Consider the following 27,140-nt stretch of genomic DNA (forward strand, 5'->3'; position numbering starts at 1 on the left):
AGGAGATTTACTGTGGAATTTTACTATAGAGGGTGGAAAAGCAGGAAAAAAAGCAAAGGAACTTGGATCGGTGTGGCGGGAAGTGATTAATGCTTTACAAGAGATGAAAGCTGAGCGGAAGGTGGCCGCTGCAGCAATAGAGGTGGTACAACCAGATAAAGCAGAAGTAAATAAAGCAACCACCCCACGTCGTCCGGTAGCGAAATTTTTTGGTCTCGATGTCACTAAGCTGCCTGTTCGTGGTACGTCGGGTTCCGTTGCTGCATCCGCAGCAGAAGTTGCGGCTCGTGCAGAAGGGGGTGGTACAAGCAGCAAAGTTTCAGTTTCAACTGAGAGTAAAGCGCAAGTGAAAGAGATTGCCCCTCAGATGAGGGAAATGACAAAAGAAGAGGCGGAGCAAAGCGGATCTAGTTGCCGCCCACGATCATATTCGTCCCTTCCAGTTTCACACTCCTCCTCCTCTTCTTGGTCATCATCCAACAACTCTGGCAGTAACACGCCTCCAACAGTTCCTGCTGCAGGCGATTTAGAAAATGACCAACTGTTACATCAACTAATGAAAAAGCTGGAGGAGCTACATCCCTGTATTGACACAAAAAAGGACTCTTTAAAATCTACCACTTGGTGGCACTCCAACTCAGGCCCTGCACTTCCTTCTGCACCACCACCACCACTGCCACCACCACCAACCACAACAAATACAGCTCCGACTATACAACGACCTCCATCCTATCCAACCTCCGACACTGATCCTGTGCAGCGACGATGGACTGGAGTAGTCCGAGATGCTATTTTAGAAGGAGACTGGCAGACAGTTGGATCTTTAGCCTGCCCCGTGGTCACTGAAGGGGGAGTCGGGAAGTGGGAACCACGTGATTGGAAAATTTTACAGCAAGCAAAACAAACAGTAACCACTTAGGGATTAAAATCAGAAGCGGCAAAGAACATTATAAAATATATACTTACAGCGGATTTGATGGTACCTGCTGATTGTCAGAACATTGCTTCACTTTTATTGACTCCTTCTCAATATTTAATTTGGGAAAGAACATGGAAACAACTTGTAATTACTGAACTCAATAAGCATCAACGTGATCAGAACGATCCCTTTTATGCTGTGACTGTAGATACGTTAACGGGTCAGGGCGCATATGCCACCACGGCCGTACAGGTGACTTTCCCTCCAATTTTTCACCAAATGCCACAACAGCTAGCCCACCGGGCTCTTCTGCAGATACCTGAAGGGAAAAAAAAAACAGCTCCATTTGCGGCTGTTCGACAAGGACCTGTATTGATCGACTATCTCAAGCTATAAAAGATCAAGCGGACTTACCTGATGAAATGAAAGACTATGTTTCGGTTGTTTGCTTTTGAAAATGCCAATACCAGAACAAGGACTATACTAGCAGGTTTACTAAATGGAGCTCCTGCTGATGAAATGCTACTGCCTGCTTCCAGGGCAGAACAGAATGCCCAAGCAGCTATGACTGCCTCTGCTGTAAAAGGTGTTTTACTAGCAGAAAAAGAAAAACCAGTAGTTGCTGCTGTCACTAAGATAAGTAACAAAATGCCAGAAAAGAAAAAATTCATTCAGAACATGAGACCATGTTATCATTGTGGAGAGAGTGGACACTTTAGGAAGAATTGCCAAAAAATAGAGCGGAAAGGCTAGCCACAGCTTGTTTGAACTTAATAGATCAGCTCCAGTAGCAGGCCTTTGATGTCGAGTTGCCTAAAACAGTCTAGTATAGAAAAGAAAGCATAAAAGCCAGTAAGTGAAAGCAGAACAGAGCTGGCCTGAGCAAGGCGGTCACTTGGTTCAAAGTTCTTATGCACTGTTTCATTGTTTTGCTTTCCTATCTTGAGTGGCCTGTTGTTTCCGTTTCCTCTATGCTGTCCATACGGTTTGTCAAGAGAGTTTGTTACACCCTAACACAATACCTTCTTGACCTGGCATACCCACCAGCTGCAAGGCCAAAAGCTGAGCTAATGCCCAAGTACCACAAACAAGACTCTTCGGTCTGCTGAATTTTCAGCCTCACTTGCTAGGAAATGACAGCTTGTAAACCTGATGTGTTTACAACCCAAGGGATGAGGAGGGGCGAGTTAGAGGCGTGGCAGCTGGCTGCACCTTACGCGGTCCTGCACACTGCTGTCACACCCGGGTCCCACTGACACAAGACCTGCTCAGTCGCCATGAGCGCATGAAAGGTAACACATGGCCAAACACCAGGCAAAGGTCTGCCAAAGGCCAATTCCTCCCCGCTGCAAATTCTTTCCCTCAGTAAAGGTGCCACGGATACCAGTTTCTCTCTAAGAGTCTGAATGGAGATGTACACAACGAGAAGATCAGGAGAAAGTGTAAATTATAGGCTCTGCCTCTCCAAGACTCATTTCTAAATGCAGGTCAAGTAAATTTAAAGGAGTGTCAAAGGAAACAAACTTGTATAAGACAAAAAGTAAAGAAGCCAGGTGAATTAGATGCTCTGTCAGCATGCAGTTAACGATTTAAAACAATTTAAAGAGGTGTCACCCACTGTTGCCGGGGTGAATTATGCCAGTCTTTTCTACAGTATTAATTTGCAAAATACATTCAGAGTGCAGATGAAACAATTCTTTAGACAAAGGCTGCACAGTGCAAACAAACTCCATGCAGTAAATTACAATACTGCAGCACTGAAACGCCGTCAGAAACAAGAGAATAAAGCCTGTGCTCCGCAGCGACAGTTCTTACGCGCAGCTTAGGCACGTGCCGAGGGAGACACCCATGACAGGCCACCGAGAGCTCAGGCACTGTCATCTTCAAAGCTCACGTTCTCACAGCCAGATGGACTACGCAAAATGGAACTCAGATGGACTAACTGAAACTCCTTCCAAACAGCTGCCTGGACTTTTTTTTCTTGCATATCAGAACTCAAAACTCTAGATTGAAAACATCCATTCATTCTTCTTTCAGACCCTAGCCTGCAGTGGTGCTGATGTGAAGTGAATGGCTACTGCCTGTTCTGAGGAAACTGGCCACAAGAACCGAGCAGGAAAGGACAGTTAAGAGCTGATAGTGCTCTTAAATTCATCATCTCCCCACCTCATCTTGATCATGCCACTGGTATGCGGGAGTCCTGTCGTATCTCCTCTCGCATCAGGTTCAAATTTCTCACCTTTAAGTTAGTTTTACTTCCGCCCTTGATCTCTGCTTTCATTTCCTGCAGCTTGCCATGAATTCCTGCTAGTCTGTTCTTTCCTGTGTCTGCTTAGCTGCATGCCCCTGTTCTCCACCGCCTCCTGCTCGAACCTTTGCAGTATTAAACTCAATTGAACCATGTCCCCATGATTATTTTCCTTCTCTAACCTGAAGGCAGCTGGGCAGATTGTTTCTATTATCAAATGCCCTTTTGCTAACCTTAATTTTTACATTAAAATCCTGCAAGGAATTTTTGCAAGTGTGAGCAAATGAGACTAATAATAGGCCAGACTTTATCCTCATTTACTCTGTTTTGCCTCTGCATTCAGGGAAGTTATTACACAATAGATATTGAATTTATAATCCAGCCCTACAATTATTCCTTTTTCTGACACCTTAGGAAGGCTTTTTTGTTTCTCTAATCTCTTTCCTCATTAATAATCCTCATGACTACTTATAACAATAGCAGCAGCAAGGACAGCTTCAGACAGAAGTCTGCATTTCTAGCTGATGGTGTCTCCTTAATGTACTGCAGTGGTCTGCATCCCCAGCCAGGTTTTTCAGCTGGTAAAACAAGCACTGCTTGTTTGATTTATTCAGGTTCATATTAACACACCAGATACCCTTTGCCCCATCGTACTCACAGGCTCAACCTCTTCACCACGCTTTTCCGAGGTTTCGGCGGTGGGGTGCCAGTGTCAGCAGCTGCTTCAATCTCGCGTGCAAGGTTGTAACTGCAGAACAGAGGGCACCAGGTTAATTTTGACAGACAAGACGATGAGTTATGTATCTCAAAGCAGTAATATTCAAGATATTTGAGAAGCCTTCAGTTATTCCCACTTCACCGAAGGTTGCAACCCCACAAAGAGGAACACAGCGCTCTCTACACTTTACCCCGATGAAGGGGAGATTTCACTTCTTTACAATAATTTTAAAAATTAGTGCTTTTTTGGATAACATTCATCATTTTATTTTAAAAAAATAGTCAAGAAAATACTTAGCATGTGAATCTTGGATAAGCTGACTTTTTTTCACTATGACTCAGTACAATGCAGTATGTATCTATGCTTACACTCTTAGTGCAGCAGAGTGGTATTCAGATACCTAGTGGAAATATTAGAGTGCAGAAAATAAATTGCCTTGCGTTGGTCTAGCAGCATGTACCGTAGCACAGAACTCAGCAGGGCTGCAAAACCCACCCCAAACACCCGGGAGACGTTTATCTGATGAGCGCTCAGCCAGCTCTGCGTTGCCTTGGCTACCTGCTGCCTGCATCCACCAGCCCAACGCTCAGTGCCTGCATCTCGACCTCCCCTAGGATCGGCCTCTGAGCGTGCCTCTGGGCATACAGACAGCCCAGACACAACAGACTATCAGATTTCAAAGTCAGAAGCTTCATTTCCAATCTCAAAAAAAAAAAAAAAAAAAATTCCAGTCTCCAAAAACCCCTGCTAAATGTTTAACAGGGTTTCTACAGCTGGTTAGCAGAAGACAGAGGTACTTCCACTCTCCTGGAGCAGCAGTACATGTAAGTCCCTGTAAGAGGACAGCTCAAGGCTGACACAACCTCCCTGCAGGGGGGTGTGGGCTAAGAAAAGCCTGCTTCGCCGGCTGGACTAAGAACCTACCTCTCCTCCTCAGTTAAATGCTCTTGTCTGCTCCACCACCAGAGGAATTTTGGGTCTGGTGTCAAGCAGTAGCTGTTACATGCCGACTGCAAGAGCATAATTTCGGCAATTACTTCAAATTCCTAAAAAAAAATAATCAAATGGGAATTCTAATTAAAAACCAACACAAACCCAAATTCACTCATTCATATACTAAGCACAGGCAACAACAGATCCAGGACAAACTTCGTTTGACCTGAAGTTCAGTTTCAGTTGAGTGACTATTTCCAGAACCAGTTTTTCAAACAAAGAAGTCTTTTTTTTTCCCCCCAGCATCCAAAATGTTTACTGAAGTGTGACATTTTCAGAGAAGCACAAATCAGAAGACAAGCACAAGGAATCGCACTTCACCACAGCGCTTTTCCCAAGTACTAACTGAAGTGCGATGCCAGTGCAAACCCACCGAACGGCAGCACTGCTGGTTGTTCCTCTAGGAACGAGGGTAGCAAAGGGTCATAAAGTCTTCAGATTACCCCACCTGCTGACCCCTGCTCGGGCCAGACCAGTTGTGAGAGACAAACCATGCCCTGTGCTTAGGTGGTTCTCAGACAGCAAGCGAGGGTAAATAATTAGGGGTGCCTGCGACGAAAGCAGAGAGTCTGATTCTCCCCGGCTTTTCACGTTGTGCACTCACACTTGCACCAGAGGAACGTGAAATGCTACCCGTAACACGTGTGACTAAAACGTGCAGCTCTTCTCTAACTCCACCTGCACACACGCTCTGCCAGAATAATTCTTAATACCCCCTCGTGTTAGAGGAGGTTATAGAATCAGGATGCAGGAATGCAGCTGAGTACTCGGCCTGGTTCAGAGGGCGGCTTTGCCACTGGTTTGTATGAAGCTGGACCGATGACCAACCAGAAGCTCCCGTATCCCGTTATTAGTACCCTGAGCCATGCAGCTGTACATGCAAGGCAAGTCCAAGAAGTGGTTTGTAGAGCTGGGAGCAGTTAAGGGGAGGAAATGGCTCCATCACAGCCAACTCCCAAGACTGCTTTCAGACCCCAGAATGGAGATTTGGCATGACTTCATTCAGACAGAACCTTTAACTCCTACATAACATTACTCATCTCTGACCAACGAGGATCAGGCTGAACAGAAAGACTGACAGCTTTTATTTCTCTGCCTCATCTGCAGCCTTTCACCTACAAATAGTTTACTGCAGCAGAAGGAAGATATTTACAAACTGTATCTTCTGGAAAGCAAAGGTCTCATGCCACCAGCTCTGTTTCAACACACAGGTCATACACATCTGTCACATTCCCATGAACACCAAAGGGAGGGAATGGGCATGCCCCGCATGTAATTCCCACGGAAGTAAGTGGCCTGCAGCTCCTCTTCCCCTACTGCACACATCCAAAAAGTAGGTTCTCGTTCTGCAGTTTGTTCACAGTTCGGCAGAAGCTCGCAGCATTTCAGGGGTCTATTCTTTCCTTGTGAACTTGCATTAAAATTCACAGCTGTTGTATATGCCCGAGCAATGACAAACGGCCTCGCCAAGAGAACGCTCTAGAAGAGGGTATCAGTAAACTAAAAATCACAGAACATTCAACTTACCCTTCGTCTCTTCTCAAAATTGATCAGGCCGCCCTGTTGGAAGGAAAGAGCAGGGATCAGAATAGAAGAACACAAGCTTAGTTGAACTTAATCACAAACAGCATGAAGTAGCAAGGCTAATGTAAAGCGCAGACGTGCCCCGAGCAAGGACCTTCTCAAAATACCTGTTTCCAGATCTGGTATAAACCACAGCACTCATACATCTGAGTCTCCAAGGGACAGCTGTCCTCACGGCCTATAGGGCAATCTGCCCCAGAAAAAAAGCCCAATGCAAGAATGCTCATAAAAGCTGTGTTGAGATCCGCTCTGAAGAATGCCAGTGGGATTTTGCACGGCAGAAACAAACTTGGCTCTTGCCTGTGCTGTGACTTTAGCAGTGTTCCCAGGGAGTTTCAGAAACACCAAGTAAACACAAAGCACGGACAGGAGGGAAACTGCCCAAAAGAAAATGGATGTACAGCAACCTTATGCAGGCCTGCTTCTTTGCAGTTCTGCCAAACAAACCACCACTAAAAACCCCAGCAACCACTGCCAGCCCAGGGAGAACTGCATTTGCCCATTCTTATCATAAATACCAACAACAGCACAACAAAGGCTGCAGTGTCTCTACTAATGGTTTCAAACACCTTTGAAAACTGGCCCCATCCTCAGTCTCCGTTAAACAACCAGACTCTCTTGCAGTCCTTTTTCCCTTCCTATGCTAAATTGGTTCCCCCTGCTTGTTCAGCTAAAGAGAAACGAAAAAAACCCAAGTCTTCAATCACTACCAATACCAAATCAATACCAAAGCTCTTCAGTGATCAGTCTGCAGTGCTGAATTTGTGATTGTGTGTATTTTACCAGTTATTCACATAAATCTGCATGCCTAAAACGTTGTTTTCGGAAAAATGAAACAGAATAATGGAAAGCCTACTTTCTTCACGTTTTCTAACCTAAGAAAACAAGACAAAATACAACGCTAAGCTTGTCCCTTCAGATAACAGCACTCCAATTCACACAAGAGTCTTGTTGCTGATAAAACTGCATATGGCTTCCTTTTTTTTGAAAACAGATTCCTCCATTTTTAAGAGCTGCAGAAGAACCCGGTAGAAGATACAGGAACAGACACGCTCAGTGCTGGGAAGGCAGGGAGGATATTCAGGATTCAAGAAATTGCCTTAATTTACCTCGATATAGTCCTGAAGGGCTGTGTCAAGCTTGATGAGATCAGTGAGGAAGGTACCAAGAAAAGGTACCGTGCCTTGCATTACTGCCTGCAAATGATCAGAGCAACGTTGGATTAAATGATTGAGAAACGGTAATAATCAGAATGCTAGAATAGGCCTGTATAGGAGAATGAAATAAAAGCAGTCTGCTTAACCAAACAGTGGTCTTATCTTTTCTTTCATGGCATCCTCCTCAGTATCTAATCTACAATTCAAATCAAACTCGAATGACAGTGGGATGCTCTCACAGACATTGCCAAGTGGTTTTCCATTACCATACTGCCACCACACCCTGGTTTCTAACAGTGGGACACCAGGAAACCCCGCCTGTGGAAGCAGCATCGAGCAGCAGGGACAGGGTCCCTCGGCTACCTGCTACAAGAGAAGGAGCCGGGGCATGCTCCCGGCTAGCCTGTTGAAGCAGTTTCTCTCTCTGCCTCATTCCAGTGGATTTTTACTTAATGGTGTATGCCACCTGACAGTCCAGTCAAATCAAGTCGCAGTTGTCCTCCTCTAAGAAGGGACCATCTTCCTCAGCCATTCCTTTCATTTTGAGAGTAATTATTCACATTTTAAACTTCCTAGGCTGCTAGCAGTTGTAGAATTCAGGCTGCTTCTACACTTGTGAAGGAAACGCTTGTTTCTCCCATCCAAGGGATCCATACTTTCTCCAGTCAAACAAATAGACAAAAAAAAAAAAATCACATTCAGCACTTTTGCCTCCCTATCCCAGATTTCTCTCCCCCTGTCCTTTTAAATCTTTGCCAACTTTGAGACAAAAGGCATTTTCAGCAGCAGACTGGAAACTGGACACGTTTTACAAAGCAATCTCTGTAAAAGTCTGTGCAATTTTCAAGCTGGCATGTCAGAAGCTTCATGAGCTTGCTTCAAAGTAAATGCAATTGCTGCTCTGCCAGAGCTAATTTTCTTTTATCACAAGAATTCCAGTACTTACATTAGGTATCTTACTACATGAAAAAGTTTCCCTGTATTTCTCTCTAAAGGGTAACGAGAGTAGTTAACAGAATTAATTTCTTGTAGGACAGAAACAAGGCAGTTGAAAACGAAGAACACATGTCTGTATTCACCAATCTTTTTTTACTCTTCTATGTGACAGATTTAGTAAACTTCTGGAAGACCTGAAACTGAGGCCAAACCCTTGTCTCAGGGCCCACCCCCAACAGCTGGTTGGGATGTGAAGCAAATGCAAGCGGGAGCAGCAAACCTGCCCACCCAGTTATCCCCTTGCAGGGGGCAGGGGAAGATTGGTGCCAGGGAACATGACGCGGCCCCTGCGTACAACCACCGAATCCTGAAATCTCGGAGCGTTCCCAGCATCAGATCTCTGAACACACTGGCTATGCTGAAGCTTTGCATATCCGTTTCCTCCGGCCTTTCAGTACACAGGCGGGTGTTACTGGAGTAGGAGGACAGCTGGGCTGCACTAAAAACCACAGCGGTTACAGCGTGGCAGCTCAGCGTAGGCCATACGGCTTGAGCGGGGTGCAGCACGGATCCCGCTTTGGAACCATCTTTATATACAGATGTATGGGGCGGGGGGGGGGATATCATCTATACATATCTGCACTTTATATACACGCACACAGAGTATTACCTGCTTACTGCGACCCACAGCATAAGTGAAATACAGCTTTGCACAGGAACAAACGCTCTGACTGCCTATTCAGTCTCCACCTTTCGCTTCCCTCGCTTTGCATCAGCTAATCTATAGCACTGATGTGATTGTTTTTCTTGACAGAGGCACTCTCAAGGTCTTTACCTACTGCACGCTCTCTTTGTTAAATACCTTTCTAGTTTTTGCTTCTTATATCATTCACCACTCAGGGTTAATCACGTTATCAGGTCAAAAAGGGCAGGAAAAGGACCCCAAACGCACCATATCTTTTTGAAGTTGCAGCCGCCTCCGTGTGCTTTCCTGATTTTCTTTCACACCGCTGTCCAGGTTGGCAAATTTGGATGTTCCTTCCTGTGAGTTACAAGAGAATTAAAGGCAATTAACAAAGGATCTAAGCGATAAGCTGGCAACTATGTTTGTGTAAAATAATTGCAAATACATTTAATGGGGCAAGCAAAAATATTTGCTGTATAGGTACATGCACGTGTACATACATGTGCTAATTTTCTGGGACTTGTACACTGACTGGGACTTGTGGACAAAATCCCACAAAATTACTAGAAGGGAGTTTTTCAGCAAAGTGGCTCTACGCTGGTCAAAGCTAAGTGCTGTTGAAAATCTCCTGGGAGTTTAAATCAGAGAAGCTTAGATGCACCTTCAGGTGGCCAGATGCTTCTCTGAACTCTATCCTGACACTCTCGACCTCAGGATTTCTGTTTAATTTCCTAATCAGGACTGCTACAAGTAAACATCTCTATCTTATGTAATGCTTTCTTGTTTTTCTCATGCCGCAACAGAGATGCAGCAACTACCCTCTGTAGCTTATTGACTAATCCAAAACCACGCAGGAAAACAAAGTAATAGGTTTTCATCTCCACAAGTCAAGCTCTCCTGTGAATGGAGGAGCTATTTCACAATAGATCTGTAGCCTTTATTTCCCTGGATCCCTACGGGGTGCTGGGAGTTACTGTTACTGTCTCCAGTGGTTGGACAGATGGGGCATGAATGATTATCAGTCTTTTTAAGAGGCACAAAACAACAGCCTGCACTTGGAAAGATCCTTTCATCACAACGTTTACTTCTCTCAGTCACAGTGAAGGAACAGATCAAACTCAAACTGTATTTCCTTCCTCGGCTGGAAAACAAGAGCAAATGACAAACGAGTGTCGTCTCAGTGTCTTCAAGATACTGAAAGATAAACTGGAGATCCTCTAACAGCAGCCGGCGGGCAGGCACAGAACCTGAAACTGCAGCTTGCAGCAGAGCCATTGTTCGGGGAGGAGAGAACACAGCGATCCCTCTCCGTGCCAAACAACCTGTGTCATGTGCCATTTGGTCTGCTTTACACTTACATTTGTAGGATGGATAGGCAAGGGCAAAGACAGCTTCCCTACAGACACTATTGACAGTGAAAGGAAACAAAGACTTTAGGGATTCAGTGGACATTCATCCTCCAATCGTTACAAAACGGTCCAAAAGGAGGAGTAGGAGAGAGGTTCTAGCTATTCTGTGGAATTTTTCTCCTCTCACTGCTTTCAAAATGTTTTGCAGATCTCCATACGGCAGCTGGAGAGGGTGATTTGCTAGGAGCCAGAAGGTCTGGGCTCAGATTGAGTTGCTGTTGTGTCTTTTTAGTACTTAGGTTAACAAGCTGTTGTGAACACACATTTTCCCTCTATGCCTATTATTATCTCACCTGCTTTAAGATTTAGCTACAGGTGTTGATAAACGGATGATAAACAAAAGAGACTGACAGGTTTGAATGTGTTCACCCACCACTCCTGAGCAAAACACTGTGTCAAATAACAAGGCAAGGGGGTAAGGTACAAATGCCAGACTGACTGGATAGAACTGCCAAAAAATCAACTGGTCGGGAGGCAGTCTATAGAAACATTTTCATGCAGACAGAAAAAACAGCCACAAACATTCCATAGTTTCTACAGAATATAACCTTTCCCTGCTATTCTTCCTCACCCCTCTCAAGATCCTGAGCTTGTTGGGGTTCGCCCAGGAGAGTGCTCCGGTCAAACTGCTTCAGACAGAGCCTGCTTTGTTGTCCATCTGGCCACACACAGAGCAGGAAGCCTGTTCCTTCGAAATTCCCAGCCCTGTTTTCCAGTTCCAAGAAAGGTATGGGATAGTCGGATAAACATCTTGGTTTAATTCCTCAGCTGAAGCCGAGTGGCATTGTTCCAGTGAAGTCAAGAGCACTACAGCGGTGCAGCCCAGTTGAGAATCTCATTGGGAGCTGCTCTGCACTCACCAGTGCAAACCAGAGCCTTTCCAGGTCTGCTCAGAGGGTGCACCAGCTAGCAGTTCGGACAATCACCCTGCCCAAGAGACGTCGAACTCCAGCAGCAGTGGGGGCTCCAAGGCTCCTGACCTGCTGTCCTGTGAACAAGCCCTCACAGAAACTGTGCTGCTGCACCCTGCTCTGTGGGGGTATCCAAGCTCAGCAGGCTAACAGGAGCGTAGGTGCTTTCAGGAACAACAAAATCACCTCTCATCCCAGCAGAAAAGCACAGGTTTTACAGACCTCTCTTCCCTGAAGCACTGCATACCGTAGTTCGGGGAGAGACGAGCTTTGACGGCTCCTTAGAAAAAGGGCTAACCTCAGCTTTGATTGAGATCACAAGCCTTGCAACTCAAGCTAATTCTCACCTTCAGCAGCAGCTGCCTGCTTGTCAAATAATTGTCGTGGTCTGAGAAGGTATCACACAGCTCTTCGAACATCAGCATCATGTCCCTGTACAGGAAAAGATTAAATCTTTTAGGTTATCAGAAAGCACTCTAATACAGATCAGATTACTGGTTTTTTCCTCATGAATCGTTAACAGTTGGGCATGTAAGAGATACCACCACCAAAACGCATCCAGTGAGATGCTGCACATCAACTAGGAACTTTCCTGGGATCTCCTGGTGCTCCCCGGTAACGCCAGCCTTATTTGACGGCAGCACAAGGAATGCCACAGGTACGCCGATCCTGGGCAGGGCTTTCAGTCACACTGAGGGGTATCAGATTGTTGTAAGGAAGCGGGTAAATGGATACAAAGCAACAGAAAAATAGCTGTGAGAGGTATCCCAAGTACTGTGTTTTTGCCCTGTGCCACGCACTCAGGAAAGCCAGAAGCCTGTAATTGTGTGAGCCCCTTTCTATTACCCCACACTATAAACACAAGATGGCAACATCCTGATCAGGAACAGGAACACAGGGCAGCAGAAGGAAAGACCCACCTCTCCTAGTGGAAATGCAGAAGTATGCTGTGTGGCAGAGCAACGTTTCTCTTTTGTTTATCAAAGACAAAGGAAAAAACCATAAATCTGTTTGTCACCAACTGAATGAGCAGAACACCATCTTTCCTACACAGCTTTCTGGTGTCTGTCTGGCATGCAGTAAATACGCCAGTTGCACAAAAAGGTATTTCCCTGTAAGAAACACCATCTTCAATACAGGCTTGGATTTTGTAGTTTGGGGATATGTTTTAAGGAAATGTCAGGACCAAGAGAGGATTAGTGAAGGTTTGTGGCAACGTTGACCTCCTCCAACTTCACAGTAGAGGAGACAACTGGCAAGCATCATGGTGGCCTTTTGCTGACCTTCCAAGAACCGTGTGCTTGTGCTGAGTCAGTAGGTAGTCCCATAGTTCTTCAAAATAGGTTGTGGAAGATCCAATACGCTATAAAGGACAGAAGAGACCCAGTACCCCTGAGGGCAGGTGGTCCCGTCAATATGAAAGAAGAGCTCACAGCAGCCAGACCCAAAAAAAGGGGTCTGAGCCTCACAGGAATGAGAGTATCTTCTAAGAGAACACTTGTCCATGAAGGAGCAGAATAGGAAGACTGAGAAGAACAAGATGGAAAGAAAGAGCACGGAGCTTTTTGTCTTTGTTTGGGGCTAGCCACAGGGGCAGAGGGGGATGCTTACTTTGAAACACACGCCCAGGTCTTCTTCAGCCGATAGATGGAGCTGGATTGCAGTGCTGAAACGATGGCCCTCAAGGAGGAAAAATTCTTCAGGATCCTACATTCCTGTGAAAGGAGTGGTTAGAAATACAGGAGCATGTAATGTCAGCATAACGAATATGTTAGTGCTCTTCTGTTTGACCGGTGTCATGCTCGCTACACATTCTCACTGCTAAGCAGGCAGCTGTACAAATATGGAGCATCAAAAATACCACTCCCCCCCGCCACCCCCCCAGCCAACAAACACTTTATGGGCTTTGGCATTTATATCTTGCTTTCCTCACTTTCATGTATTTGTGGTGATGCTGCAGTGGTACAGCTTCCAGTTGTCCCAGTAAAAATAAAAGTGGAACTGAGTCCATGAAGCCAGGCTAAAAAGCACAAATCTTACACTTCTTAAAAAACTCTTTAGAGTTACCAATCCCTTTTACCCTTTAGAGGAAAAAACAGGCTTTGCCTCTTTATAGGTGGTATTTAAAATGTAAACCCTCAATCATCTAAGCGTCAATTAAAAATGAAGACATGCAAAGGAATAACCTGTTATTCAAGTACGTGCACACTGTTCAAGAGAAAAAAAATTCCCAGCTTTTCCAGAGTCAGTACCAAATCCTAACAGAGGGACTGGTTCATAGGCATTTCTTACAGTTTCTCTGGGGGAAAAGGTTGGATGGAAAAGGATACTGAAAAACCTAGTTCTCAAAAAGACAGCACAGATTCCTGGTAAAGCAGGTGCAAGCAAGGAGGAGAGGGAAAGTCTGGCCTGAGACTCTTCAAGGAACTCCTGTAAATCTGTTGGTGGCTCATGAACTAGAACGCCCGGGCACCACAGACTTAAACTCTTGCAAATACAAGCTCTCACTAACAGGTGTCTGTACAGGCAAATTAACAGACAAAACACGTGCCCATTTGACTGTTGCATGTAGATGAGAATATATCCAAATCCAAACTACAATTCCACTTTGCAAATTTTGACGGGACTCATTATTACACTAATAATGCTGAATATGTAAAGGATCCTTACAGTGAAAATAGACATACTTTATTTCCTTTGTAGGACTGAATCAATGTAAAGCAACCTTAACATAAACAGAAGTCAGACCTTGGTATATCAGCAACTCTGTTCACAAGTTGCATTAAAATTGACTGCACGACTAAGGCAAGTACATTTACTCCCATTTATTTACCTAAAAAAAAATATAAAAATCTTTGGGCAACTTAGGAGGCTACATTTAACAAAGCGTGGTTTAAGAAGACTGACTAGGCACACAGCAGCACTTGAAGCAGGTTAGCAGTTAGGCTAGATGAAGACCAAGTTCACAATCACGTGGTAGGACATGCAAGACCTGAAAGCTCTTCTTGCAAACTTTGCAGCCAAAGGAACCACGTAACGGCTCTTCTTCAGAGACCGACACATTTAAGAACAAGACCCTGCTTTCTTTAAGTTCAACTTGAAATTCAGACCGGGGAGAACATGGATGGAGAGGCACAAATTCTCAGCACTGAGATTTCTCAAACACAACAGGAGTTTGCACTGGAAGATCCAATTTGGAACCATCTTGACTTAACTGCACGTTGCATAATCTAAAGCATATTGTTGCAGGACGAGGTTGTGGGACAAGACACACACCAATATGGTTAACAGTCAAGCTCCAAAGTTTATTAGAAAAACAAGTCCTTATATATTCTTGTACATTCTAAAAATAACGGTAAATGCGTGTGCTGCTCTAGCGCATGCTCATTTCAAAAACTAGTTCCTGTCAGCACTTTCAATAAGGACTACTAACCGCGGGCAGCCGGTAGATAAGTTTCTGCTTTGCTATTTTAAAGGAATCCCTTCTTATCTGTTTCTTCCATAACAAGCACAAATTCTTTTGCTTTTAGCCATCATCAATCTAGACGCCATTAGTCTTCCAACACAAGTGCATCACTAATTCAGACGTCGTTAATCTCCTAACCCAAATACTGATGATACATCTACATTGTCAGTGACGCAGAAGGTTCACGACCAGGCATACGCACCCACAGCACATTAGGAATTCAATCCTGGATTTGGTGTTCTCAATGATTTAACTGATTGCAGACTAAACTTTAGCAAGCTTTCATTTATATATAGGAAGAATTTTTAAGACTGCTCTGAATAACATTGTTTCATGCTGTGCCCTTCACAGGGCGGAAACCAGAAAGAATACTGCGCAGAAGCAACTTTGATTTTAAAAGATTAAGCATAACAGGGTATTAACGATTTCAATGTTCCTTTTCAGTTTTAAAGAAAAAATCGTGTGAGTAAAATTGGCTGCTCCTGCTCAGGAACCCCAGATCTAGGTGGAGCAGAGAGGGCTGGCAGTTCAGAAAAGTATTCAGTTTATCCTGTAAACCAAGAAACTGGATCCAAAAGTCACGAACAAATAACAAACGTGGAACTCCACGCTGCTTAGTTACAGAGTCAGCAGTCCGTGAATAACTGCACTTTAATGAGTGGATTATTTTCTAATTCAGACATCTAACTATTCAAAACATTCATTTGCACGCAAAAAGCAAGCAGCTTTCTTCAGAAGTGGGCAGCTAAGCAGATATGCAACTAGCTGTTCGACATGTGCAATTATTTTGTAGAGCGTGCTCCTGCATTTTTCACGTGCTTAGCTAAGACTGGAGCATTGAATTATGTGTATGAACTAAGTACAGGGAGAAGCACTGAAGCAACAGAGGTGGAGATCAAAGTGCTCCATCCACAGAACAAGTATGCCGAGAGCGGTCCCTGTCCTGGCTTCCCGGGCCTCCCTGCTCCCTGGGACCAGCAGGAAGCTGCTTCGTACTTGCTCGCCCAGGCTGCAGCCCAGGCTGCCCCACGAAGGCCCCTTCAGCTGGTACCCTCTGCAGCTTAAAGATCTGCCCACAGACAATAGGAATCAAACTTCCTAATCCATTCACAGGGGCTATAAAGCAGCCATCAGACGAGAACAATGAGTCAAGGGAAGTGCCAAAAGAGGTGAAAGACTTCTTCCCCACACCAGCCTCCTGAACCATGCAGCTGCCAAAGCTCAGGTGCCAGGACTAACAACGCTGCCGCTGGGAGCATACAAGTGCAGGGTCAAGGTTGGAAAGCCTCTGCTTGGCTTGAGCTTTTTATGACTGCTTATTTTGTATAGCTCAGAAAGAATCCACGTGATTCTTAAAACACAAGGCAACGCACATCCATATGAAAGTGCTTTAGATGTTCTCTTCAAGAGAGATCCGGTTTGCTGCCAGCTGCCCAGTGCTCTGAGGGGAGTTAAAAAGCTTACAGTAAAATGTTAAAGATAAGATCTAAGAAATTAGCAAACTGGAGTTATGTAAAGAAGTCATGAAAAACCCTTTCGCACAAAGATTAAGAAACACACAATCTGCTACAAGACAAAGGAATCGAAGCCAAGAGTATAAACGGGTTAGAGAAACACGCGAGACAATGATGAACCAGAAAGGTAAGATGAGGAGGAGTCTGGTACCATATTGTAACTCATTTTTTCTGGTCACTGCTTGCACCCCTCACCCCCTCCAAACTCAGCTGGTTTGCATACATGATGGGAACCATGAATAACTCAGTAGGCAAATGACCTTTCAGCCTCAAGAAATTTCAAAACAAGAGAGTACAAACGGTAATTTCATTTTTTCCATGTTGAAGAGGCTACTACTTCCTAGAAGTGTTAGCTTTCTCTGCACTTACTTCAAACCTTGTATTTGCTTTACTTTCACATGTACACACACATATGTAAAGGTATAAGGCACAAACAGTTGTGCTGTCTTCCACCACATCTGATTTCAAGTCCCATGGCGTTCATCGACGCAGGAGAGGGAGCATGATGCTCACCGGCTGAACACGAATGGCCAAAGGCAGGCAAGTGCAAAGCTTATCCTGACTGTGCCTGCTGCTTGCACCGCTGCCAGTCCGACTCCTTTCTTGTTAGACTTTCTTCTGCAAACAAGTCTAACCTTTGGATGGTATCAACCATCACTTCTCTTCCTTCCCTGATACGAGCAGCATTTAGTTCCAGGGAAGTGAACTGGTTGAATTTATACCCATCTTCCCATAAATGTTGCATCATCAAGTACGTGGCACTCCCCATCTGCAAGACACAGGACCTGCCTCACCCATTAATTAGCACTCCCCAACCAAAGAGACAAGCACCAACCCCACTTCCATGGTGGGGAAGCAACTGAGGAAGGGCAACACTTCATCTACTGTTACAAAGAAAGGCAGTCAAAAATAGAAAGCATTAGAGCTAAGATGGCCTGGGACCAACGCATCCAACACCTTCCTCCCCTTCCAACTCCCCCACTCCAAGGCACCCACACGAGAAACATTAAACAGTCTAGAATAAATGCCTTACATGTGCAGTATGAATCCATTTCTCAATGATCTTGGCTCTTTGCTGTGATTTGAGCTCCTTGTCCTTCAGGATAGTGCTGACCACACATTTGGTAACGACATTGAACTGTGAGATGGTAGCCCTGATGGTCAGCGCCAGGTGCTTATATTCTTTCTTATTCCTTCGAGACCAGATGCATCCCAAACAGTGGTAGGGCACAACCTTCTTGAAGAGTTCCTAGAGGGAAATAGAGGTGTCTAGGTCAGCAGGGTTCTCCTAAATCTCTACTATCCACAAGAAGAAATGCATGTTTACACGGATCTAAATCTAATATGGCATTAAAAGGTAAATATTTGTTTTCCGTTAGTTTGAAATACACGCTTTGGCAGTATGTACACTTTCTATTTTTTATACATAAAGTGTATATACTTTAATATATATATATATGTCTATTGTATATTTGGCAGAAATAGACACTTTATAGGCTTGATGCCCTAAAAGAACTGACAGCTAAACACTCCTGGGAAAACCAAGGGGAAATTCTTTTCTATCATGATATTTTGAAGGAGATTGATACAGACAAATCATATCAGAGCACTGCATTTAAGAGTACCTATACATCTTTAGTATACGTCATAAAAATGTGCTATTTCTCCGGTGTACAAATACTGAGCTTTGCAGAAAAGGCTACACAGTATACATTCACGCTTATTTTAATTTAAAAAAAAATAATCTTTGGAATGACTGAAGGAAAAAGCCCAATGAATGAAGCAAGTTTGGATAACCAAGCAGAGCTGTGTTCTGTGTCCCAACAACAGACCTTTTCTGGAACACTATACTTACATTGACATATCTTTAAAAAAAATTTTTAGACGCCCCACACTATTTACCCCAGCATTTCAAGTAGTACATATACTCTACATACTGCATCCATGTACGTCAACTGTTCTGCCACAAGGTCTGCCTGGAAAAAAGAGAATTCTTCTGGCCTGCTGATGTCCATTTCCTCTTCATCACGTAGGTTACAGAGGGAAGCAACACGGAACCCATCTGTCCAGGATGGAAAACACGACTTGGTAAATTTATACAGCAAACAGTGAATCAAAGCAGATGTTTGTTTATTTTAAACCACCACTCTCTATATTATAGCAGAACACACAAAGGGTCCTGCCTGACCTAATAGCCCCACTGTGCTGCATATTTTTGTGAGAAAGATGATGACCAGAAGATTAAATTGGCAAAGAAAAGGTGGAAGGAAAAGAGAACTGAGCTGTTCAGGGTCTCTTAGCAGAGAAGTGACTTAACCCATTCACTAAACATTCTTCTGAAAGAAGAATGCCCCAACAAAAATTTCTTATTAACATTGCAGAATTCTGTTAATCTACCTTTTAGTATTAATGCATCTTATAATCTGAAACACCAAAAGTAAACCAAACTGAAAAAGAACAAGACTGCAGTTATATCCCCAAAATATTGCATTAGGAGTGCTCTTATATCCAGATTCCAGCTCCCATGCGGGGAACTAAAAGGAGATCAGATTTCTTGGCACCATTTGTGCTTACATAAACTACACTGAAGAGAGTTTATTCCAGCATCCCTCACCTTCCCTCTCTGGGATTTCTGCCCAGAAAAGGGAGAACAGTGAGCACCTACAGCATTCAGCTGAATGCTGCTTCTAAATCTGCCCTGGGCAGCAATGAAGAGGTGAGAGAGGAGAGCTGTCCTCATCAAGGGACCAGATCCAGTGCAGAAGGGAAAGGATTTCACAGATGTTCCCATGTCACCTTTTGGCTCCCACAGGTTGAGAACAAAGCCACATTAAAACACAAAGAAATATGCCCTTGTTTCCCATGGTAGAGGAGGAAGCCAAACAGAAAATCTCTGAAAAGAAATCCTCTTCCTAATCCCTTTTACTGTAAGGTGACAGTAACTCCATGAGAAGGGAGGGAAAAAAAATGGACTTGTTGAAGACTAACAGTGAAAGTGCTGAGTTTACTACTAGTGAGATTTCATTAACAAAAACAACCAGTGCATTTCAGAGTGTGTTGTGCAATACTTCATAACCAGTTAAAGCAGAACAGATATTAAAGCGACAAAAGCAGACTGCGATATTTTATCACTGTTTTTTGAAATACTTCAGTTTTCCTTTCTTTGTTTATTAGCAAAACCTAATCATCAATGTAAATTGCTACAGTTCTGATGTGACAAATTATTAACTAGAGGCTCTATCCAGACTTCCATCTGCACATTCCAACTGCACAATTTATTGACAGAGCTAAACGCAATAAAGGGAGACCTCTGTTCCACCATTATTTTTCCGTGACTGTTTTGTAACACTGCGCATAATTAAATGGATTTCTACCACACTGTTACGAGAGTTACACCTTCTTCACCCTCTTTCTGGCTGTGTAACTCCTCATTTTCCCTTCCGCCTTGAAATTCAGTGAAAATCCTCATCGCAAAGTTGCAACCCTACTCAAAATCTCCCAGTGCCTTTAAAATCAGGTCCTGGAGTGCAACGCAAGAATTTGCCTTTGCTTTTTTCATGCCTTTTTTTCTCTTTTCTCCTTCACCTTCATAAATGTGTAACCAGTCTTTTCCCTGCTGTCCAAGAAGCTGGAATTCTCTCGTACTCAAGTATCTCATCATCTTCAAATCGCTGATCCGTTTAGGTCCCCCTCAAAGCCCAGCTGCCCTCTTGACTTCACTGACAGCAACCACGTGCCCCTTTTGAATTTGCAGTCTCTGACTCACCTTGATTTGCATTGCTCAAGCAGCAAGAATTGAGGCCAGAAATGGCTTTTATCTACGTATCTGATACTGCAGTCTAATCTACCGGCATGGCTGATGGCAGCGCTGAATGGAGGTCTGATTACGCCAATCAAACTGTAGGATTAGGACCCAAATTTGTAAATTCATAGCACAATATGAATGCTTTGGGACAATAATTATCAGCAAGCCTTGATGCCAGACCACACATTAAGAGTTTTGCAAGAAATCGCAGAAATAAACAAAGATGGAGCTCTGATAAAGTAAGCGACAAGTCTAAAACTCTTCTAACCCCACAGGTTACTTGCGGTCTCCTCCTCTTATTTTATTCTATAATTAACAGCCTCTATTCTGCTGCAATTTGGAAACTGCTATCATTCAAACTCACCCATCTGTAACTCAGAAAAGAACCTTTTCAGCTGTTATGTGAGGAAACAAATGCAGAAGCAGGGCTACTGGGAACTTCTGTTCACTTTGAACTACAGTCAAACCCAAATATAGCTCTCGTGAGCTTTCCTTGTTTGACCAGGGGGAATCAAACCCAGGAAAGGACACAAATAGGCACCTATCAGCAATCCTGTTCATTTACCCATGTCCAATAAGGAAAACGCCTGGGCTCTCCGCAGTACTTCTTTTCATGTATGAGTTAATGACCGAGTTAATTTGGCATTTCACAGTATTACGCTTTGACATGGTATTTCTGGAACATCCGTCAGACGTGATTTTCGTGGGATGAAATGGGGTTTTTTGCTCTCATTTCCTTTAGCCTTTAGTACATGAATCATTCCCTCTTGCCCCTCTATGAAAGCTGGAAGTGGGTCTAGTTCTCATTCTATGTGAGCTCCTAGGATTTTTCGGCTTATGCCACAGGAAGCTTTCTGACCGGGATAAGGGTATGTGTCAAGCTTGACGCTGCACGCAGCGTATTTGTGTTACTACAGTTCACTATTGTTTCAGCGTCTGTGACCCCCGATAACGTCAGTTTTTCCTCTGTCCTTGGATACCAGCAGCCGACCACTCAAACTGGAAAAAAACAGCCACAGACACTTCCTTTGTCATGATGGTACCTAGGAAGAAAAGCTGCACGACAACAAGGTTTGCGACTCAAGCTGTCTTTTGTCACAGCTCTGTATTTTTCTTTCTGCTGGTTTGGGCTTTTCTTGGTGCATGTGTGTTGAAATGAAAAAAACAGCTAGAGACCTGCTGTGTGTTTTAATTCCATGACATGGGAAGGGCGCTGACAATTAACGACTTAGTTGCTGCAGTAATCTCAAAGTTTTGGCTAAATATTAGACAAGTGCTGGATTTCCCAATCCACCCCACAATGAACAGGCATAGGCACCTACACTATAGGACTCTTTCATCCCGCACAGAACCTGCAGCCTCACAGAGATTTTTTTTTAAAGAAAGAAACAAGAAAAAAGTCCCTGGTGAGCCTCACAATATAATCAATTAGCCTACGAGTTAGTGAAGTGTACTCCACACAAACCCCTGTGTCACCATACAGTCCGGGAGAACAGGAAGGCAGAAGGGAAAGGTAACTTACCGTCCTTTTCCACTTCTTGGTTCTGGAACTTCTCCAAGAGGTTCTGCGCCCTCCTCTCCAGGTCAGAGCCAGGGATATTCTTCTTCAAGTAATCCAACAGCTTCATCAAACATGGGTAGTCAGGCGGCTCTCTGAAATCCTCCGTACACTGATCAAGCCAGGCTCCTAAGATTGATGCTACTTCACTAAGAGCAAATACACAAGAACGCACTGGTTGTAAACAGCATGTATTGATGCAACCACAGGTATCTGTGTCTAATACAACAATAAAAACACAGGCATTCATACCCCACGTGAAGGCAGTATGAAGACTTTTTTGAGCACAGAATTTAATTTTTATACATGGAATCTTATTAAGATATCACTCAGATTTTGCCAGGGACCTCATGAAGTTGCTCCTGATTTGCCCTCCCCCAAGTGGATCTGATTATAGTCCCCAAATGAAAACGAATAAAGAATCAAATCCACTTAAGCTATATGGAGACTCTTCTATTAAATTCAGGACATCAAAAATTGATAGAATAGAACAGATTATTTCAGTTGGAAGGGACCTACAACGATCATCTAAGTCCGACTGCCTGACCACTTCAGGGCTGACCAAAAGTTACGGCACGTTGTTAAGGGCATGGTCCAAATGCCTCTCAAACACTGACAGCCTTGGGGCGTTGACCACCTCTCTGGGAAGTCTGTTCCAGGGTTTGACCACTCTCTCAGTAAAGAAATGCTTCCTAATGCCCAGCCTGAACCTCCCCTGGCACAGCCCTGAACCATTCCCATGCGTCCTGTCCCTGGATCCCAGGGAGAAGAGCTCAGCACCTCCCTCTCCACGTCCCCTCCTCAGGAAGCTGCAGAGAGCCATGAGGTCGCCCCTCAGCCTCCTTTTCTCCAAACCAGACAAGCCCAAGGTCCTCAGCCGCTCCTCACAGGACATGCCTCCAGCCCTGCCACCACCTTGGTTGACCTCCTCTGGACGCATTCAGGGTAGCAGCTTCCCCGTGGAAGCGCTAAATCAAACGCTTCCTTTGCTGCCCTTCCTCCCATCAATTGCTGCTGCCAAGTCTAGGGACCAAGCTGAAGCTGCATTGTCCTCCAACCCATACTACTCACGATCTGCTGTCTTAGGAGAAAGACTGAAGGAAACTTTGGCTTCTGTGAAAAAGCCATCTAAGCCTGAACCTAACCCCCATGAACATACACAGTGAGATTGCCTCATCTGTGAAGATAACACCCTAACCGTGACATGTGCAGCACGGGCAGCGCCCAGTATCGAGCTTGAAGCGCCAAGACAGCTGAACCCAGAAGACAGACTGGCCTTGCTAATCTCAGGATGAAATGCGTTTAACAAAAAAATGTATCAGCAGAACCTTGAGTTTACCCTTAGCTCAAAGACAGGGAGGGTTTGTCAAATTACACCATGCAAAAAGGTTATGCTCGGTTATGCTGGAAGAGGAACGCTTGAGGAGTTAGAGGAGCACTGGATCTTGTTCAGGAAAGTTATCACACGCCTTCTTGGACACATGTAGCTAAAAAGACACCAACTGCAGAGAACTGCCCATGGACAAGCCTAACACAGACTGAGAGGGATGAGGGGAAACCAGAGCTGATGCATCAATGCGGTTTCCACCCTGCCTGAAACGGAGGGAAGCGATCTGTTTATCTCCTTTTCCTGGTTTATGCAGGTTTTAACCCACACCCACCTATTGGGATCGGTACATAGATACTCCACAAATGGATGCTTATGGGAAATTCTTTAAATCCTGTCTTTGCAGGGACTTCCCATCATTTCAACTTGATTTTGTAACAAGATGTAAAATTCATGCTATGGATTTCCAGAGATAACTCACAATGCTGTTGACAAATTTCAACTGAGTGTGAAAAAACCAAAACAAAGTCTGCCAAAATAATCAAATTACTTCAAGTTTTAAGAAACTTCAAGCCTGGATAAAAAAAGTAACTATCAACTTTTCTTTTTTTTCTGCTGCATTTTCTGTGAGATCTGTGGTTCGTCACAGCAACGTGCCGGTAGCTCACCATGTCTATGTTGGTGCACTACGACCACGGGCCACAGCACATATTACAGGCTGGGAAGACACAGACAGCATCTCAAAAAACGATGTAAAGAGAATTTTATTCGCATGAGCTGACAGAGGGATTAGGGAAAAGGACTTTTGTGTGCAGTCACATAACATGACACACTGTCCACAGCCACTGCCTCATAATCACCTACTGTGACAGAGTAGGACATAACGTGAAAGGGAAAAAAGCCCCTTGTTCCAGAGTAAAAGGCAAAAGAAACCTCTAAATTTCCTGAGAAAAGGAAGTCCTGAAAATTTCCCCCTTGACAAGGAAGCCATCCCTGTATTTCAAATCTCTTCCAGCCAGTAGTCACATAAATGGTGCTAGGAGGATAAGCAAACCCGTTCTTTACCCCTTTAACTGCACTTCAGAACAGATTTGCTCTTTTTCTTGCAAATTTGGATGACTTCAGAATTTAAATCTCACTCTAAAAGCAACACTGTAGATCACAGGGGCACTAGTGGCAAAGAAACACGCATACACACGCTGCCTGAAACAACCCCAGCTTCGGTCTGCAGACACTGCTGTCATGCACAATGAAATCAGTCACAAGCCATAACCATTTACCACCAGAGGTAAAGCAGGGGAAACAAACACTCCTCCTTTGTTGAATCAACTAACTCTTGGCCTAGATGTGTTCGTCTCATGTTGAATTCTGAGACAATTTCCCTGACAGAAAGATCTCTGCGTTATAGGGCTGGATATCTTACCAGACCGGTGATATGTGGCCTTTACACAAGCCTCTTTAAGCAAGCCAACAGTGCTCTGAAATTTCAAAGGAAGCAACATCTATGCTGCCCACAGCCTCCCCCAGTACCGAATCCTGACTGGGGCTTCCTGTGCAAAATAACAGTGAAGAAACACACTTACGTCCCCAGGACTGGTTTGGATTCAGAGGAATCCTGGCTTACATCCTCTTCACAGCCTGAGGGCTCTGGGTTTCCGCACCTGAAAAAATGAGACGGGTGTTTAGAGGAACTCCTACTGAATAAAAGCAAAATCCTAAATAGCATAATTCATATACAAGTCTCATCAACAACTAAAAAGCTCAAACTACAAATATGGAATCTAACACTTGGGCAAAACTAAGGAGCTTGAAGATTATTTCACTTAGGAGGAAACAAGTCCTCAAGAGACAGACAGTTCACTTACATGAAGCAGCCTGCACACAGGAGGAATCAACCAAAACATTTTCCTTGCTCACAGGTCCAAGACCCTTTCTGCCTGTTTGCACTCCATCCTTGCCCAGAGCAATATTCCAGGGCGCAATGAGGCTGCAACACAACCACTTTCTCCAACGCAGCTTCTCTTTCTCTAGTAGTTGCCATTTCTTCCTACTCCAAGAGGGATTTCCCACAAAGTTCTTGAGGTGACAAGTGCCCACTTGTGCCAAAACTACTGACACACTTGTCACGAGTGGGAAGGGCCCACGGCACTCTGAAAATTACCACTGGGAAAGAGGAAACCATGGGCACGACTCCAAAAGTGCAAAGCAAAATCTCTCACCTACACAGGCAGCGCATGTGCCTCGAAGGCAGGATTATGCCCTTCATTCTCAACGGCAGTGCCCCCTGTTTCAGACATACAGCTCCATAACGGAGTTCATGGTTCCTTACAGCCAGCTTTCATGAATGAAAGCGGACAATTACGCACAGTCCAGAATAAGGCAAGCTGATTTTACGCATTCTGTGCCCAACTAAGGGTGTCAGGCACCTGAAATTAATCTGAACAGTCAGAGGAGAGTAAGTGCATCTTTAAGTGCTTGTGCTACAACATCCTCGTAACATCAGGTAGAGAACACCTAGCGGGCTGCCAGTTTGTGTCCAGGAGGTTCATGTCAGAACTCTTAACAAAGTCATCCAAAATGTTTCAAAGGACAAAAAGAAGAGGTGGAAGTATCAGTCTAAGGCTTCACACGCAAGAATCCCAGGTCTGTACAGATAGCGTTTGCAATTCAAAGAAAAATTCCATTCAATTCAACTCACTATTTATTTATTCCAACTTTTTCTGTTAAAAACGTGTCTTTTATAAAAGTCAGTAAAATAAATCATACACAAAATGTTACTGGCTAAAAGGGACAATCTATACGCACACAGCTGTTGGCTCCTCTGATAAATCTGTGCCTCTTTGGCAATTTACAGGCTTAGGAAGCAAGACACTCTCACGACACACTGTCACTTGGCAAGTCAGCTCCTCTTTAAAGTTACTAGCACCCCCACAAACTTGCTGTCCTTTCGTATTTTATTCTTCAAAGATACCTGTGCCCGAAACATAGAATCCAAAACTGAGGGTATAGGAAGAATTACCCGTTCAGAAGAATGAATTCCTCAACAGTTTTACATTCTTGGATACGTGCACTGTCAATTTGTATTGCTCCCCGTGCTCTATGTCAGAATTAGTACAGACTGAGAGGTAAAGCTCACGGTAGTAAATCTAACTGTACGGTCTGCTCCCCAGCGTGGCTGCTCTTTCCTCGTCTGACTTCTTACCTGGCTGCAAAGTTACTGCACTTGAGCAACCACAGCTATTATCACAATCACAGCAGGACTGGCACTTAGGCATTTCAACATCGCTATTAATTGAGCCACATAACGTCCCTACAAAGCAAGTAGGATCATACCCCTTTCCTGACACAAAAGAAAAGCACAGATGGCTTATCCGTGCCTTGTTCCTTACCTACCTAAGCGGGAGAGCCAAAATCAAAAGCTAGGAGTTCTTACGCTACTCCTCTGTTCTGATTACTATAGGCCAGAACAACTGATTCTGTACATCATGGAGTCATAAGTGCTGCTGCGGGCACGAGGGGTGGTGACTTACAGGTATTGCTGTCAGGGAAAGCGGGGGAAGATGTTCAGGAAAGAAGAAACCGTCTTCTAGAGAAGCCGATCTCATGAGTTCCACTGCCATCAGAAAAACAGCTGAGATGACCAAGTGACAACAGCCCTGGTTTGCAGCAGGTCCTATCCACTTCACCAAACGCTTAGGGCCGCGCTCTGTAGTTAGCTGTGAGAGCTTAGCCCTCCAATGGCCGTATTTTTCACATCTACAGAAACCTTCCCTGATACCTGTTCCAATAACCCCACTTCACAAAACCCTCGTGCAATAACGGTATCCCACACTCCCACTGATATTCCATGAAGGGCCATGCTCTCAGTAAAAACCTCTGACCACAAGCATCCAGCCAGACACACTGATGT

General features: G+C 44.3%; 1 protein-coding gene across 1 annotated transcript in view; it reads right to left on the minus strand.

Annotated features, from left to right (window-relative positions):
• Positions 1 to 1,121: 1,121 nt before the first annotated feature.
• LOC141960756 (ral guanine nucleotide dissociation stimulator-like 1) overlaps positions 1,122 to 27,140 on the minus strand; it is a 37,270-nt gene continuing 11,251 nt past the window's right edge. Inside the window, exons 4-14 of the mRNA XM_074906765.1 lie at positions 21,868 to 22,052; positions 18,478 to 18,602; positions 17,574 to 17,789; positions 13,172 to 13,275; positions 11,908 to 11,992; positions 9,508 to 9,597; positions 7,572 to 7,658; positions 6,406 to 6,438; positions 4,810 to 4,931; positions 3,826 to 3,915; positions 1,122 to 1,238 (exon numbers count right to left, since the gene is read on the minus strand). Coding sequence (XP_074762866.1) covers positions 1,211 to 1,238; positions 3,826 to 3,915; positions 4,810 to 4,931; positions 6,406 to 6,438; positions 7,572 to 7,658; positions 9,508 to 9,597; positions 11,908 to 11,992; positions 13,172 to 13,275; positions 17,574 to 17,789; positions 18,478 to 18,602; positions 21,868 to 21,973 — 1,086 coding nt within the window. The 5' untranslated portion in view covers positions 21,974 to 22,052 and the 3' untranslated portion in view covers positions 1,122 to 1,210. The remainder of the gene's footprint in view (positions 1,239 to 3,825; positions 3,916 to 4,809; positions 4,932 to 6,405; positions 6,439 to 7,571; positions 7,659 to 9,507; positions 9,598 to 11,907; positions 11,993 to 13,171; positions 13,276 to 17,573; positions 17,790 to 18,477; positions 18,603 to 21,867; positions 22,053 to 27,140) is intronic.

The sequence above is a fragment of the Athene noctua genome, chromosome 5, assembly GCF_965140245.1.
Source record: "Athene noctua chromosome 5, bAthNoc1.hap1.1, whole genome shotgun sequence".
Lineage (NCBI taxonomy): Eukaryota > Metazoa > Chordata > Aves > Strigiformes > Strigidae > Athene > Athene noctua.